Here is a 15001-nt window from a genome sequence, read left to right as displayed (position 1 = left end):
TCACCAGAGATACGATGATTCTTCACATGAATAGTAGACATTCATACCTCTTGCTTAGTAACTCGAAGCGCCCTCCCCCAACGCCAAACCAAAACACGAGAACATGTGCAAGCCCCTCTGTCACGTGTAAGAAGAAGCCCTGACAAAACACAGCGGATCAAATCTTTTGTGATCGGCAGCTCTTTCAACCAATCAGCGACGAAATTCCGGGTAGCAACAATATAAATAAAAACAAATCCTCCAATCACCGCACACTAAGAGGCGGTTCACATTCCACTCTACGGGCTGTTTACTTCCGTCAATATTCTGAGCAAAACTGAATTTTATTATAACAAAGGACTCGCTGCTGGTAAGGTTACGCTTTTGACGTGTGGTCCAAAACGTATCTGTATATCTTAATGTTGTGTTTGAATGTGGTTTCTCTTTCAGTCACTTTGTTGTTGGCGTTGTCTTTGAAAGGACTTTTGTCCGTAGGTAACATTGAAAATAACGATGAATTTTCTCCAATAGCCTAATAAATAAAACGCCGTGGTGCACAGTGTCAACCAAGAGCGCATTTAATAAATAAACATATCTAACTATCGTCATTGTATAGAAGTCAACGTTTCACTGGTTATTAAAACGTGACAGGTTTTCAACATTCAGCTGCTAGACCTTATGTTTAGATGCTTTGTTCAATCCCTGATTAACCTTAATTTATCGACAAAATATGGCGTGGCAGTGCGAAAATTGCGTAGTATGTTCTTGCTGTAATAACGCAATGTGAGGCATATGGAGTGAGAGATCTATTGTCAGTTTTATTTTTGGAATAACCAGGTGGAGAATGCCGTTCTTGGGGCAGGACTGGAGGTCTCCGGGATGGAGCTGGATTAAGACCGAAGACGGCTGGAAACGCTTCGAATTTTTCGGCCACGATTTGGGAGATGACAACAATAACGAGCTCGACTTGGAAGAGTGAGTAGGCTTCCATACTACCATAATCTGACACACAAACAGCTGTTCTCTTCCTGCGTTAATAATTCACACCGAACCTCATTAACCTATAAAACCTATGATGCCCTGGAGCATCATTTAATCATTTTACCTTTAATGATGACGTAAGAGCAAACACAGGTTAGGCTGTCAAATAAAGGCTTTACTGTTCTGTTCTTGTCAAGGACCTTTCCTTGCATGTCACAGCCAGCAGACCAAGGCATTAAAAGTACAGCTCACCCAAATAGTTAACACTCGTTTCAGAGAAACCCGTAGCGCTGTAACGCCCGAGCCGTAAAAAAACAGCCATAGCCTACTCTCAAACTATTTGGCTACCCGTTCTTCACAGGTGAAGTGCACTGTCCTCACAGGTGAAAGGTAATTAGTGACATACATGACTGATTCTACCAGCATATATCGTGTCTTTGATGTTCTTTCTAGGGAGCAAGATGTCAAGGAATTATCTGACGCGAGTTTAAAATAGTCATGCTGTGACAAAGGTGTGTTTAAGCATAGCCTGTGGAAAATGTGAATGACGGCATAATCTGACACACAAACAGCTGTTCTCTTCCTGCGTTAATAATTCACACCGAACCTCATTAACCTATAAAACCTATGATGCCCTGGAGCATCATTTAATCATTTTACCTTTAATGATGACGTAAGAGCAAACACAGGTTAGGCTGTCAAATAAAGGCTTCACTATTAGTCTTGGCTTGTGTCGATTGATGATAACCTTCACTGGTATAATTGGTGAATGGACATCAAGCTTGTGTATGAACTTGTACTCTATCCAATGTTCCATAGCACTGTGACCACAGCACCATCCACGCCACAGTGATAAATAATGGCCCACAACTGTTTGCATGACGTAGGTTTGCTGCTGTCTATTTTTTTTCTCTCTCTATCTCAGTACTCATGATCATGTGATACTACAGGCCTAATAACAGATTGATCAGTTTGGTTGCTGGATCGGCAGAATTACATGATTGCCTCACATCTGAACCATGTGTGTCTGTGTTGACATTGCCCCTGCACATGCTCTGTATCATGTTATATAATTGTCTGACCAGTGGCACACAGGAGCCAGTCAGCCCGGTAGTCATGGGAACTCGTGTGGACTCATAATACCCACAGGGGAGCTGACTTGGGATCAGCCAGGCTCAGGTCAAATCTCATCTCTCATGATGATTATGCCCATCACAGTCTCCTGCCCCTGTATGGCATTATAGCTGTATCAAGTTCATGTGCAGTAAATGTGCCTTGGGCGCTAAACGTCTGTATAATTACTGACGTTATGCTATTGGAAGAGTCTTTGGTCTGGTACATAACTGCATGTAATTGGCAGTTTGAATGCGAGATGAGATCAGCAGGTCTTATCCCTTTGAAGCGGCATGAGGGTGGATTTCTGGTTTCCAGGAGCAGTGGCGGCAGCTGGATTTGATTTCTGCTTGCCTGGGGGGTATTCCAAGTACGTGGTTTAGTGACAAACCTGGGTAAGTGGTAAACCTCCTACAACAAGAGCCCTATGGCATTGTTTTGTTAGGAGAATGAAGCCATACAGCTCTTCTATTAGGAGGTTTACCCCTTACTCTGAGGTAAAATACCCAGGTTTGTCACTAAACCACGTACTTGGAATACCCCCTGGTCTCTTTACCTGAAAAGGCTTCAGGAGATATACACAAATACAAATAGGGATGGGAATCATTATGGGAAAGTCTTGGAGCAGTCAGCCTCTCACAGGAGATTCGGAGAGACAGTCTCATTTTCTGCCATTTGCAGCAAGACTTGCAGTTGTCAGTGTTTATGTGTGTGTGTGTTTGTGTGAATAAAGTGCGACTGTGCACCTCTTCCCCCTGTATTAAAGCTGTCGGCTGTACTGCCATACAGAGAGATAAGATGCTATAACATATTTACCGCTGTGCAACGTCAGTTTGAACTACCTGATTTTTCTGTCCATCTCGGGATTAGGCCAGCCAGTGTGGATTATGTCATTGTGGGGAGTGGGGGGTATTTCAGTCGCAGGCTTCCGGTCTCGGTACAGCAGTTCTGATGTAACACTGGCTGGAAAAAGCTGACATGGGCTTTTCTTGCAGAACCAGTCGCCCCCCCCCAAGGAAAGTCGTATGCACTCAGGCCCGTGATCTTAGCCAACCCGCCACGGGTCAGAACCCCTGCTCCGGGTCATGCTCATTAAGGAAGAACACCTGTGCTTGGAAAGGGCCGAAACAGTGGAGAGGAAAAGAGCAAGAAAGAGAATAGGGATGTCAGGAGCGAGGGATCAAGAGGAGAGGCAGAAGAGAGGAAGAATTGGAATAGGGATGTCAGGAGCGAGGGATCAAGATGAGAGGCGGAAGAGAGGAAGAGAATAGGGATGTCAGGAGCGAGGGATCAAGAGGAGAGACGGAAGAGAGGAAGAGAATAGGGATGTCAGGAGCGAGGGATCAAGAGGAGAGGCGGAAGAGAGGAAGAATTGGAATAGGGATGTCAGGAGCGAGGGATCAAGATGAGAGGCGGAAGAGAGGAAGAGAATAGGGATGTCAGGAGCGAGGGATCAAGAGGAGAGACGGAAGAGAGGAAGAGAATAGGGATGTCAGGAGCGAGGGATCAAGAGGAGAGACGGAAGAGAGGAAGAATTGGAAAAAGTGGATGGAATCGTAAGGGAATGAGAACAGACAACATGGAGGATAAAAATGATGGATGTAGGGTTCCGTCGACACATATCATTCCGCCAGGGATGGAAAATTCCAGAGTGCTTCCTTAAACTAATGCATATGGGATGGATATGTCCATGAGAAGCACTGCAGGTTCTAAAGGTTAGCTTACTTTGTTGTAATCACACAACTGACAGACAGCGTGGAGATGATATTTAAGTTTGTGTAAGGTTGTCTGACAGAGAGTGAGGAGTACAAAGCAATGGCAGTGGCCTGACCAGGAAGTGCTGGTCAGTAGGGTTGTGGAACAGGAAGTTTGTGGGTGAGGGGACAGGAAGTTATTTTAGAGTCAGTGATGCAGGAGAAAAAGGGGAGGTGAACCATATCTTCAGAGAAACCAGGTCAGTCTGATAACAAAACACAAACAAACACACATACACTTTTGACCCTCTGCCCTATGGTCGAAGGACTGAAGAGCTGAAAAGTGCTTTTCCTCTCGCCAGAATTGCTTCCTTTTTTGTTCAACTCTAAGGGGTGTGAGGGCAGAATCCACCCCATAATTACTGTCTGCCTTTTGCCGTGGCGTCATGGAAACCGGCCACGGAGACTGAAAAGCTGTGTGGTTGAATGGAGAAAAAAAAACCTCACGGGAGCTAGGTGCGTGAACTTGAGAAGAGGGAGGGGGAGTAAGAGATGATTGAGATGCAGGTATGAGGTATGAGGTGTGTGTGTGTGTGTGTGTGTGTGTGTGTGTGTGAGTGACAGAGAGAGAGAGAGAATGCAAAGAGAAAGCTCAGAATCCTGAAGATATAGAGAAGATATATCTATGAGAGAGAGGCACACATAAACACAGACATACACACATGCAATTGAGAGCATAGACAGTACACTATACACCAATAGAAAAGTGTTAATGACTGCAGATAATAAAGTATCTATCTATCTATCTATCTAGATGACACACACACACACACACACATTCACAAATACTTTCAGCTGACACTGAAACTGTCATCTGTCATATTTCAGCTAACACTAACTCACTCTCTCTCAATTCAATTAAATTCAATTCATTGTGCTTTATTGGCATGACTGTTCAAGTTACAATATTACCAAAGCATTAAGAACAAACAAACTAAATAAAACATGGAATAATCAAAATAGGAGAAATTTATAATAATTATACTAATAAAAAACAATAAGATGATGATGTAAATAATAGAGAGAAGAAAAAGTAGGTTAATAGAATAGTGAAATTGGTCTCTCTCTCTCTCTCTCTCTCTCTCTCTCTCTCTCTCTCTCTCTCTCTCTCTCTCTCTCTTATCCTTTCACTTTCCCCCTCTTTTCTTCTATCCCTCTTTCTCTCTCTTCTCTCTCTGCCCTCCTGTCGCCTCTCGGATGTCAGGCAGTGCCCTTATCTGCCCTCATCACTAACTGGGTTGCGTCTCATATGTTTCAATTTACCCCCCCCCCCCCTCATTATTTATTTATTCTTCCCTTTAATAAAGCACCCTGGAATTTCCCATCTGTCGAAATGAGATGTGTCGACTGATGTTGTCCCCCCCCCGCCCCCCCCAAACTCAAACAAATGCGGAAGCTCCGAATTCACTGGCCACCCTGAGTCCCACCGCACATGGTCTTCTAAAGAGGCTTACAGTGGTATGCTGCTGGCCTCTCTGGAGTTCTTTGTGTGTTCAGAGATCGTGGTTTTGTTGTTCAGATTCAATTCAGCTTGTCTGCTTCATTTCCTTGCCAACTAGGCCATCACAAAGGTGCCTCTAAGCAACAAGGGACGTAGGCCTTCTTGTGCTTTTGCTTAGGTCAGAGTATATTCCCCATTGCAATGGACCTCATGCCAAAACACAAGAATGTTCTGTTTTATTTATGATGCACTGTATGTATATTTACAATATATTATTTGCAGTTGTTGACATTTTTGGTCAATGGTCCACATTTTTAAAAAAAGTAAGTGAACTTTCTCTTGTTGTTATGGCTCCAATGATGGCAACACTGACAATTATTAACTCTATTATTCTAACACAATACCTTCTTGTGGTGTGCCAGTAACCACAGTGGCAATGACATCATGCCAGTCCCATTGTGGGTTACATCATGAGCAATGAGCAATCAGGTCGTGCCCTCGCATATGCAAAACAAAAGCCCATCAGGTCGTGCCCTCGCACGTCTTGTGTGGCTGGATGACCTCACGCCGTGTCTCTCAATGGCTGGTAGAAAGCAGGCAGCTGAGCCTACACACTGCTGTTTGTGGCTCACTGAAAAGAGGTCCAGAATATCTAGATGACACGTTTGTTGCTCCCCCACGGACAAATTGGTGTGAGTGGTGAGCAGGCTCGGAGGTGTGGGCTGCTTGCTTTACATATACTTTGTCTGGCCTGGCATCCTGTGTAGGAATAGAACAAATATACAGATGATTTGTCCTGATGCCCAGGACATGTTCTCAGAATGAAATGTTATGCTGCTGCTTTTCTGTCCTCATCTTTTGTGAAGCGTCAGTGGTTTGCCTGCACAACGTTGAAAGGTGGCAGCCTTGAAGTGTAAATTAGACAGCTACAGTATTTAACTCTGTGAAAACTCCTTAAGATGTGTATTGTTTATTGTCCTGCACTGCGGCTTGTACTGGAGTAGTCGTGCATACATTTAGAGCTGTTTTCATTTTAGCCATCCCAATCCAGTGAGCCACATCTTCTAACATCTTCTGCTTACTGGGAAAAACAATGGTATGACAGGGAAAAAACAGCAGTCATTTTGCTGGTGGCTGCGGTGGGCCTCAGCTTTAAATTACAGCCAGTCAGGTGAGAGATGGGATCTCAAGTTCACCTCCTTAATTGGGAAAGATTTGTTTGAAGAAGGATGGGACCGTATTTTCTTACCTGGCGCCCTGACATCCAGTCATTTCAAAAGCATGCAGTGAATCCATTAAATGTTGAATAGAGCCCAAAGGCCAGACAGATAGGAATGTTGAATCTCTCTCTTTCTCTCCCCCCCCCCCCCATGTGTGTGTGTGTGTGTTTGACTGATTCCTCTGTGTGGATGCAGTAGACGGTGTCTGGTCTTTTGCTGTTGTGCTGGGGAGAGAGTGATGATGTGTGGCTTTAGTGGAACTGCAGTGAGACGCCCACCTGCTTTTATTTAGTCTGGGGAATCACCTCCTAGATCCCACCGGCAAACGCACTCTTATTGCATTCCACAGTGGAGGCATCAGCAGCAGCAGTGTGTGGTGTGTGTGTGTGTGTGTGTGTGTATGTGTGTGTGTGTGTGTGTGTGTGTGTGTGTGTGTCTCTGTGTGTGTGTGTGTGTGTGTGTGTGTGTGTGTGTGTGTGTGTGTGTCTCTGTATCTGTGTGTGTGTCTCTGTATCTGTGTGTGTGTGTGTGTTCCTACCCCCCTTCTCTCTGTCTGTCTGTATGAGAGTGAGAGAGAGAGCGAGAGAATGAGAGATAGAAACACTGTAGACCTGTAATGTTCAGATCATCTATTTTCACGCTGAGAGACACATTTCTCTGAGACGAGCCACGGCTATGTGTGTCTGGCTGACTAGGCCCCTGAAGGAGGACCAACTAGAAAATCATGCTCAGAAGATGGAGAATGAGGTTCCACCTCACTGTAGCAACTTTTGAACTACTAATTATGTCTAATAAGCACTTGTCATGCTCACATCTCAAGAGCCCGCTGGAACACACCCACACGGACCCACACTCACACATTGACACAGAAACACACACACACACACACACACACACACACACATACACACACACACACATGCACTCACAGACATAGGCTGATGCACTGATGCAGTCATATTTTTTCAAGTATATTGATGGGTACAAAATGTCTTCTTTCATGGATGTGAAAAGCAGCATAATCCCCCCCCACCTTCAAACTGCTAAATTTGGGAAAAAATCCCTCCCCCTAATCTTCAGTCTCAGGCTCCAGTGCCGTGCCAGCCGGCCCTGAAAACTGCCTGCTTGGTGTCAATGGGAGGAGTGTGACTAGATGGAGATCAGGGTTTTTGGTTTGGTTCTAGAATCCTTCATGAGTCATAAGTCTTCCAGTGCACCCAGTGATGCCAGCTGGTAGGGCCTAGTCTACAAATCCCCATCCCCAAGCGCAGACAGAGAGAGGGCCAAGCGCAGCATCCATAACCAACCACAGGCTGTTTCACCCACGCTACTCCGTGCTGCCTTGTTTTAACTGTGTTCTGATCAAAGGCATCAGCAAACTGCGGTCAGAATTTAACTTGTGAGTGAGCTTAATCCTGGTTTGCACATGTGGTCCAACATGCCTAAACACTGTCTCCATCTGTCAGATGCATTCATCCCAGTAGATTTATGTTCCATTTAAGTCAAAGACATTTAGGAAATAGGGTCCCCTTTTTGCTAAAATAATTTCATTCAAGTGGAACCACTACTCAACTAATGTCCATATTTTGTCACACTGAGACAAAATGATATTCCCTTCCATGTACATATATTGCATGTTTAAATATATTTAATGACTTCATTTCCTGTCCTTGACTCAGCATGTGCTGGTCAGAATGAGGAAAGGTGAGCTCATTAGAACGTGCTGTTGTGTTTCCGAGCTTCATGAGAGGTTTTGCGAAGGGTAGGCCACTCTGGGTCAGATGCAGCCGTCGGCTGGACGTGACGGTCCTCAGTTCCCAGTTTTGCCCTCTCTGAGACAGAGATAGCTTCATGTGTGTTGGGTGTGATGCCTTGGTCTTGTGAGTGGCGATGTGTTGGTGTGCTGCAAGGTCAGATTTGGTCAGCTGTAAATTAACTTCTCTGTTCCATATGAAACACTCCTGCATGGGTCTGTCACACATACCCACACACACACATAAACAGTCACACACACTTCAGAGCTGTGACCTCACTGGGTTACATAATCTAATTCAGCTAATGCTCTACCTGCTGGCCCAAACCCCCTTATACCCTCTTCACACACACACACACACACACACACACACACACACACACACACACACACAGACAGACATGAATGCATGCATACATACACATGTGCACACCAGCTCAGGAGTACCAGCAGACACTTTGATGACTTGTGAAAGACTCACATACACACAGAAACGCTCATGCAAGAACAGCCCAGTAAAAATAGCCTCCTACAGACTGCATGCCGTGTGACTGCTGTTCTCTCACAGGTCTCATGACACAGACTGCCGCTATAAGAAAGACAAGCCGTATGATTCAACTTTGAGTAATATTTACCATCTCATGTTGGGCTGGCTGGGACAGACCAATAGCATTCCACCGCTGAAGACCCAAACACTGAGAATAATGGGGGATGCAGTGATGGGCCATCACCACATAATTACAGTTTATATTATTATATTGTAATCAATAACTGAACACTTCAGTGTTTGAGCTGAGTTGTTATTAAAGTGTGTGTGTGTGTGAGCGTGAGTGTGAGTTGTTTTTTTATGTTTTCTTTATCATGTCTGACACATTGTCTCTCTCTTTTCATCCTCTCTCTCTCTCTCTCTCTCTCTCTCTCTCTCTCTCTCTCTCTCCTATCTCTCCATCAGGCTGTGTGATGAAAACAAAGAAAACATGTACGTGGGAAACGTCTGTGAAGTCGTTGCCAAGAAAAGGAAGAAGGACTTTGTCAACAACAACACAAAGACGCAGTGTAAGTGTGCTTTTGGCAATCGTGCCCTTCCCATCATGTCTGTGTGCCTCGGAGGGGATTTCCGTGGCGTCTCCCCCGGGCCAGAGGCCTCAGCTCTCGGGCAGAGAGGCCAGGCTGCCCAGGGAGCAAACACACACTTTAATAAACAGCTGGCTCTGGCTGTTTATTTTTTTGTGGTGTGGCTGTGGTCTGGAAGCATATTATTGATCATATTTCTCCTCTTTTCTCTCTCCCTCCCTCCCTCTCTCGCTGTCTGTCTGTCTGTCGCTCTCTCTCTCCCTCCCTCTCTCTGTCTGTCTGTCGCGCTCTCTCTCTCTCTCTCCCTCTGTCTGTCTATCTCTCTCTCTCTCTCTCTCTCCCTCTCTCTGTCTGTCTGTCGCGCTCTCTCTCTCTCTCTCCCTCTGTCTGTCTATCTCTCTCTCTCTCTCTCCCTCTCTCTGTCTGTCTGTCTCTCACACTTCCTTTCTTTGTCTGTCTGTCTCTTTTTCTCTTTCTTTCTGTCTCTCATTTTCTCTCTCCTTTTGTCTTTCTCTCATGCTTGCACAGTTTTCTACCAGGAAAAGTGGATCTATGTGCAGAAGGAGAGTACCAGAGAGGTGAGTTGAGGAACATCCTGTTCCTAGAATCACTTGTGTGTGTGTGTGTGTGTGTGTGTGTGTGCGCCATTGGCGGCTGTAGTTTGTCATGGCCTTGGCTTGAGAGTGCAATCTGTAGAGGTCACTGGGTTTCTGCGATAGGAGTTTTATGTGGAGTGGAGTATTATGCTGTTCTAATCCAGAAAGGGAGGGCTGGTTTCTGCGATAGCTAGAGGAGTAGTATTATGTTGTTCTGGTTCAGCGAGGGAGGGTTGATTTCTCCGAAAGGGTCATTTCATTCTGCTCGGACATGATTAGAATGATTGCCATAACCACTGGCTATTTTGTTCCCCTCACCACTTGTTGTGCTTTCGGCCTCTCTCTCCTTCTCTCCGAGGATAATTGCTCCGTTTGTTTTGCCTCTGGTTCCTATAGAGACATGGCTACTGTACGCTGGGAGAGGCCTTCAATCGGTTAGATTTCTCCAGCGCCATCCAGGACGTGCGACGCTTCAACTATGTGGTGAAGGTAGCCATGATGGAGCGCACATAATTACTCTACCTCCTCTTCCTCTGTGGCTTGCCTGCTTCCTCTCTATCAATCTGAGAAATGATGTGAACTATGTCTCTGACGAAACACACAAGTCGTGTGTTTCACTAGAATCTATTAGAGAGGAGCATTAACTGTTAAATCTCTCTCTCTTTCTCTCTCTGTTTTAGCTTTAGTGGCATGACCATTCACAAAGAAAGTGTTGCCAAAGCATACAGCATATACGTTTAGAAAACATCAGACCATAAAATAACATAGAATCATAAAACAGTATCTGTCTTTCTCTCTCTCTCTCTCTCTCTCTCTCTCTCTCTCTCTCTCTCTCTCTCTCTCTCTCTCTCTCTCTCTCTCTCTCTTTCTTTCTCTCTCTCTCTCTCTCTCTCTCACACAGCTCCTGCAACTGATAGCTCGTTCCCAGCTAACGTCCCTGAGTGGTGCAGCACAGAAGAACTACTTCAATGTGCTGGAGAAGATCATCAACAAAGGTAAGATCCCTCGCTGGCATCAGTGACATTCCTGATGACGCCGCACACACACTAGCACTATTATGATGTTTGATAACAACAAGGGTGTGGATGATAATGTAAAAGGCCAATAAATACTTCTGGTGCAGTCAGGTGTTTGCAAACACAGTAGCCTTCCAGAAAAGGCATAGAAGAGAATCGACGGAGTATCTAAGAGAGAGGGAGAGATGGATAGAAAGAGAGATAGATGGATGGATGGAGGGAGGGAGAGATGGATAGAAAGAGAGATAGATGGATGGAGGGAGGGAGAGATGGAGAGAAAGAGAGATAGATGGATGGAGGGAGGGAGAGATGGAGAGAAAGAGAGATAGATGGATGGAGGGAGGGAGAGATGGATAGAAAGAGAGAGAGATGGATGGAGGGAGGGAGAGATGGATAGAAAGAGAGATAGATGGATGGAGGGAGGGAGAGATGGATAGAAAGAGAGATAGATGGAGGGAGGGAGAGATGGAGAGAAAGAGAGATAGATGGATGGAGGGAGGGAGAGATGGATAGAAAGAGAGATAGATGGATGGAGGGAGGGAGAGATGGATAGAAAGAGAGATAGATGGATGGAGGGAGGGAGAGATGGAGAGAAAGCAGATTAGAGCGATGACGGCAGCCGGGGGACTGTAGCCGGAGGAGTGTTGTCGTTGGCCGGTGGCGGAGCAGCATTAATCCCTAGGCACCTCTGGTCTGACGGCATGCCCATGATTGAGGCGTCTTTGCGGGGGCTTAGGGGAGGGGTGGACCCGGCTGAACCCACAGGCACGACTGCTGGCCCCCTTCCCAGTGATGAAACCCACCAGGCGACGTCAACCAGCCTCCACACCACAGCATTCCAGCCAGGCTACTGCTATCCCCCTCTCCTCTCCTCCTTCCCTCCAGCCAGGCTACTGCTATCTCCCTCTCCCTCCCTCCAACCAGGCGTCTGATATCCCCCTCTCCTCTCCTCCTTCCCTCCAGCCAGGCTACTGCTATCTCCCTCTCCCTCCCTCCAATCAGGCTACTGCTATCTCCCTCTCCCTCCCTCCAATCAGGCTACTGCTATCTCCCTCTCCCTCCCCCCAATCAGGCTACTGCTATCTCCCTCTCCCTCCCTCCAATCAGGCTACTGCTATCTCCCTCTCCTCTCCTCCTTCCCTCCAGCCAGGCTACTGCTATCTCCCTCTTCCTCCCCCCAATCAGGCGACTGATATCCCCCTCTCCTCTCCTCCTTCCCTCCAGCCAGGCTACTGCTATCTCCCTCTCCCTCCCCCCAATCAGGCTACTGCTATCTCCCTCTCCTCTCCTCCTCTCTCTCCCCCACTCTCTCATCTCTCTGTGCTCGTATCTCTCTATAGACTGCCTTTATCTACATCCAATCTGTATAGTGTCTGTTAGAGTACATGTGCGTTTGCATTCAGGGCTTGTGGGTCCTCCCTTCCTTCCTTCATGTTTGCTCCGTCTTCTTTTCTCTGTAGATCTCTTTTCTTTCTGTCTTCTCTTACTCCCTCTCTCTCTCACTCTTTTTTTTCTGTCTTCTTCTCTTCCTCTGTCTATCTCACTCTTTTCTTCCTCTCTTCGTCCCTGTCTTCCCCACTCTTTCTCCTCCCCTCTGACGTGAGAAGTGATTGTGTAATTAGTGAGGTTCTCGGGGTCAGGCCTGACCATGCCATTGGTTCCTCTGTCTTCACCATGCCGCTGGCCCCGGGCCAGAGTGAGCTTCAGGCCACAGTGGCCTCAGACCCCAAAGTATTATTATGGTCTGTCTCTTATGTGATTGCTGGGTTCTGAATACTGGGCGGATAAAAGTGGCGGACCCGTCTCGGCCAATCTCATTCATGCCTTCATTCCAATCGGGTGAGAGGGTTTCGTATGTGATCATTAACATTTCACCCTCACTGTCCTTTGCCGTCTCTTTAGAACTCTGAATGTGTGTGAGTGAGACCTCAGAATATGCATACAACCCCAAAACAGAACATTTTGGGACATGTGAAATGTGTAAATTGTGAATAAAAACAGAAAGTAATAATCTGCAAATCTCTTATACTTATATTTGGTTGCAAAAAGGACACAGACAACTTATCAAATGTTGAAAATGACAAATTTGACTATTTTATGGAAAATATATGTTAATTTTGAATTTGATACCAGCAACATGATTCAAAAAAAGTTGGGAGCGGGGTAACAAACTGCTGGAACATTTGTGTAATGATAACAAACAAAAGGAAGAATGTTTCACAACTAATTAGGGCAACTGCCAACATGATTGGGTATGAAAAAGAGCATCCCAGAGAGGCAGGGTCTCTTAGAAGGAAAGATGTAGGGGTATTCATCACTCTGTGTAAACCTTTGTACACAAATGATGAAACAATGTCATTTTAATGCCTCTTAACATGAAATTGTGACCTATTTAGGGAGTTCATCATCTACAGGACATAATATTATTAAAACATTCAGAGAATCCAGAGAAAGGGCCTGAGCTTGTTTAAAATGGACTGAGGTAACATAGAAAAAGGTCCTGTGGTTAGACCAGTCAAAGTTTGCCATTCTTTTTGGAAATCATGGACTCATCTGGGCTAAAGAGGAGAGGGCCTATTCAAGTATTCAACCTATCCAACTTGTTTTAGTGCTCAGTTCAAAACCCAACATCTATGACGGTGTGGAGGAGCATTAGTGCCTACAGCATGGGCATCTTGCACATCTGGCAAAGCACAATCAATTCTCAATGATGTATACAGGTTTTGAGCAACATATACTGCCATTCAGGCAATGTCTTTTCCAGGGACGACCTTGAATATTTCAGGAAAAGCAGCAGAGGCGAAGTAGCAGAGTGGTAAACATGCTTCCGTCCCAACTTTTTTTGAAACATGTTGCTGGCATCAAATTCAAAATTAACATATACATATAAATTTTCATTTTCAACATTTGATATGTTGTCTATGTCCTATGGTCTATGGGTTTACGAGACTTATATATTATGACATTCTGTTTTCTGATTTTACACAACGTCCCAACTTTTTCTGTTTTGGGGTTGTATTTAAAAACAGAATGTACTGTATATTCAAACAACCATATCTCTGACTGATACTAGATGTATTTGTCTGGATCCTTTTAAAACATGAGCCAGCAACAAGTCAAAAACCCAGGAAGCTTAAAACCATCAAACCATGAAACTCAAAGCCACCAGTAATGACACACCCCACTTATCTCTGACTGGGTATTTGTGGACATGCAGTGGGAAGCCAAAAAAGTCCAGTCAGGCTAGAAATCAGCTCGACTTCTCTATCGCCTGTTTGTTGCTTGCTTTTTTATGATGGCCCTATTTTAAGACCTTATTGCTTGACAGCAAAGTTGCTGCACAGTTTAGCTGACTCAAATGGGAAGGGAATGAAGGCAGTTTTTTTTTCTTTTTTTTTTGATCGGGCACAGTGCTGGACGACCAGCAGAACCCGCGGCTGATTAAGGACCTGCTGCAGGACCTCAGCTCCACGCTGTGCACGCTCATCAGGGAGGTGGGCAAGTCGGTGTTGGTGGGGAACATCAACATCTGGGTCTGTCGCCTGGAGACCATTCTCACATGGCAACAGCAGCTCAACAGCCTGCAAATCCCAAAGGTACCACAGGGTTCCTCTACACTGTACTACCCATCTGTGTTTGTCCTTCTGTCTGTCCGTTAAACTACTGTATGTTTAAATCTATCCACCTTTACTTGTGTTTGTGTACATATTTGTACATTTAATTCATGCATGTATTTAGTTAACTGTATGAGAGCAGTCATCTTGGTCTATGTGAAGAATGACTTATAACAGACCTATAACAGCTAACATTACGTTCTATGTTCTGTCTTTCTAGCAACTGACCAATGGGATGACCCTCAGTGACCTCCCGCTACACATGCAGAACAACATCCTGTACAAATTCTCAGATGCCTCTGACATTATCAACCTGGGCCAGGCCACACCCACTCTGCGCGTGCTCAGTGAGGACCGGCATCTGTGGAAGAAGCTGTGCCAGTTTCACTTCGCTGAGAAACAGGTAGGAATCGCAGCAGTGTGTGTGTGTGGGCGTGTGTGGTAGGAATCGCAGCAGGAG

At 45.5% G+C, this 15001-nt stretch overlaps 1 protein-coding gene across 1 annotated transcript; it reads left to right on the top strand.

Annotated features, from left to right (window-relative positions):
* The first annotated feature begins 222 nt into the window (after window positions 1–222).
* fbxo25 (F-box protein 25) lies at window positions 223–15001 on the top strand. Its single transcript, XM_042095773.1, has 8 exons — window positions 223–349; window positions 817–954; window positions 9194–9297; window positions 9844–9893; window positions 10308–10400; window positions 10813–10906; window positions 14339–14523; window positions 14762–15001. The coding sequence occupies exons 2-8, from the start codon at window positions 824–826 to the stop codon at window positions 14984–14986; spliced, it is 882 nt and encodes a 293-aa protein (XP_041951707.1). The 5' UTR covers window positions 223–349; window positions 817–823; the 3' UTR covers window positions 14987–15001.

The sequence above is a fragment of the Alosa sapidissima genome, chromosome 6 (assembly GCF_018492685.1).
Source record: "Alosa sapidissima isolate fAloSap1 chromosome 6, fAloSap1.pri, whole genome shotgun sequence".
Lineage (NCBI taxonomy): Eukaryota > Metazoa > Chordata > Actinopteri > Clupeiformes > Clupeidae > Alosa > Alosa sapidissima.
This window is presented reverse-complemented; position numbering and strand designations above follow the sequence as displayed.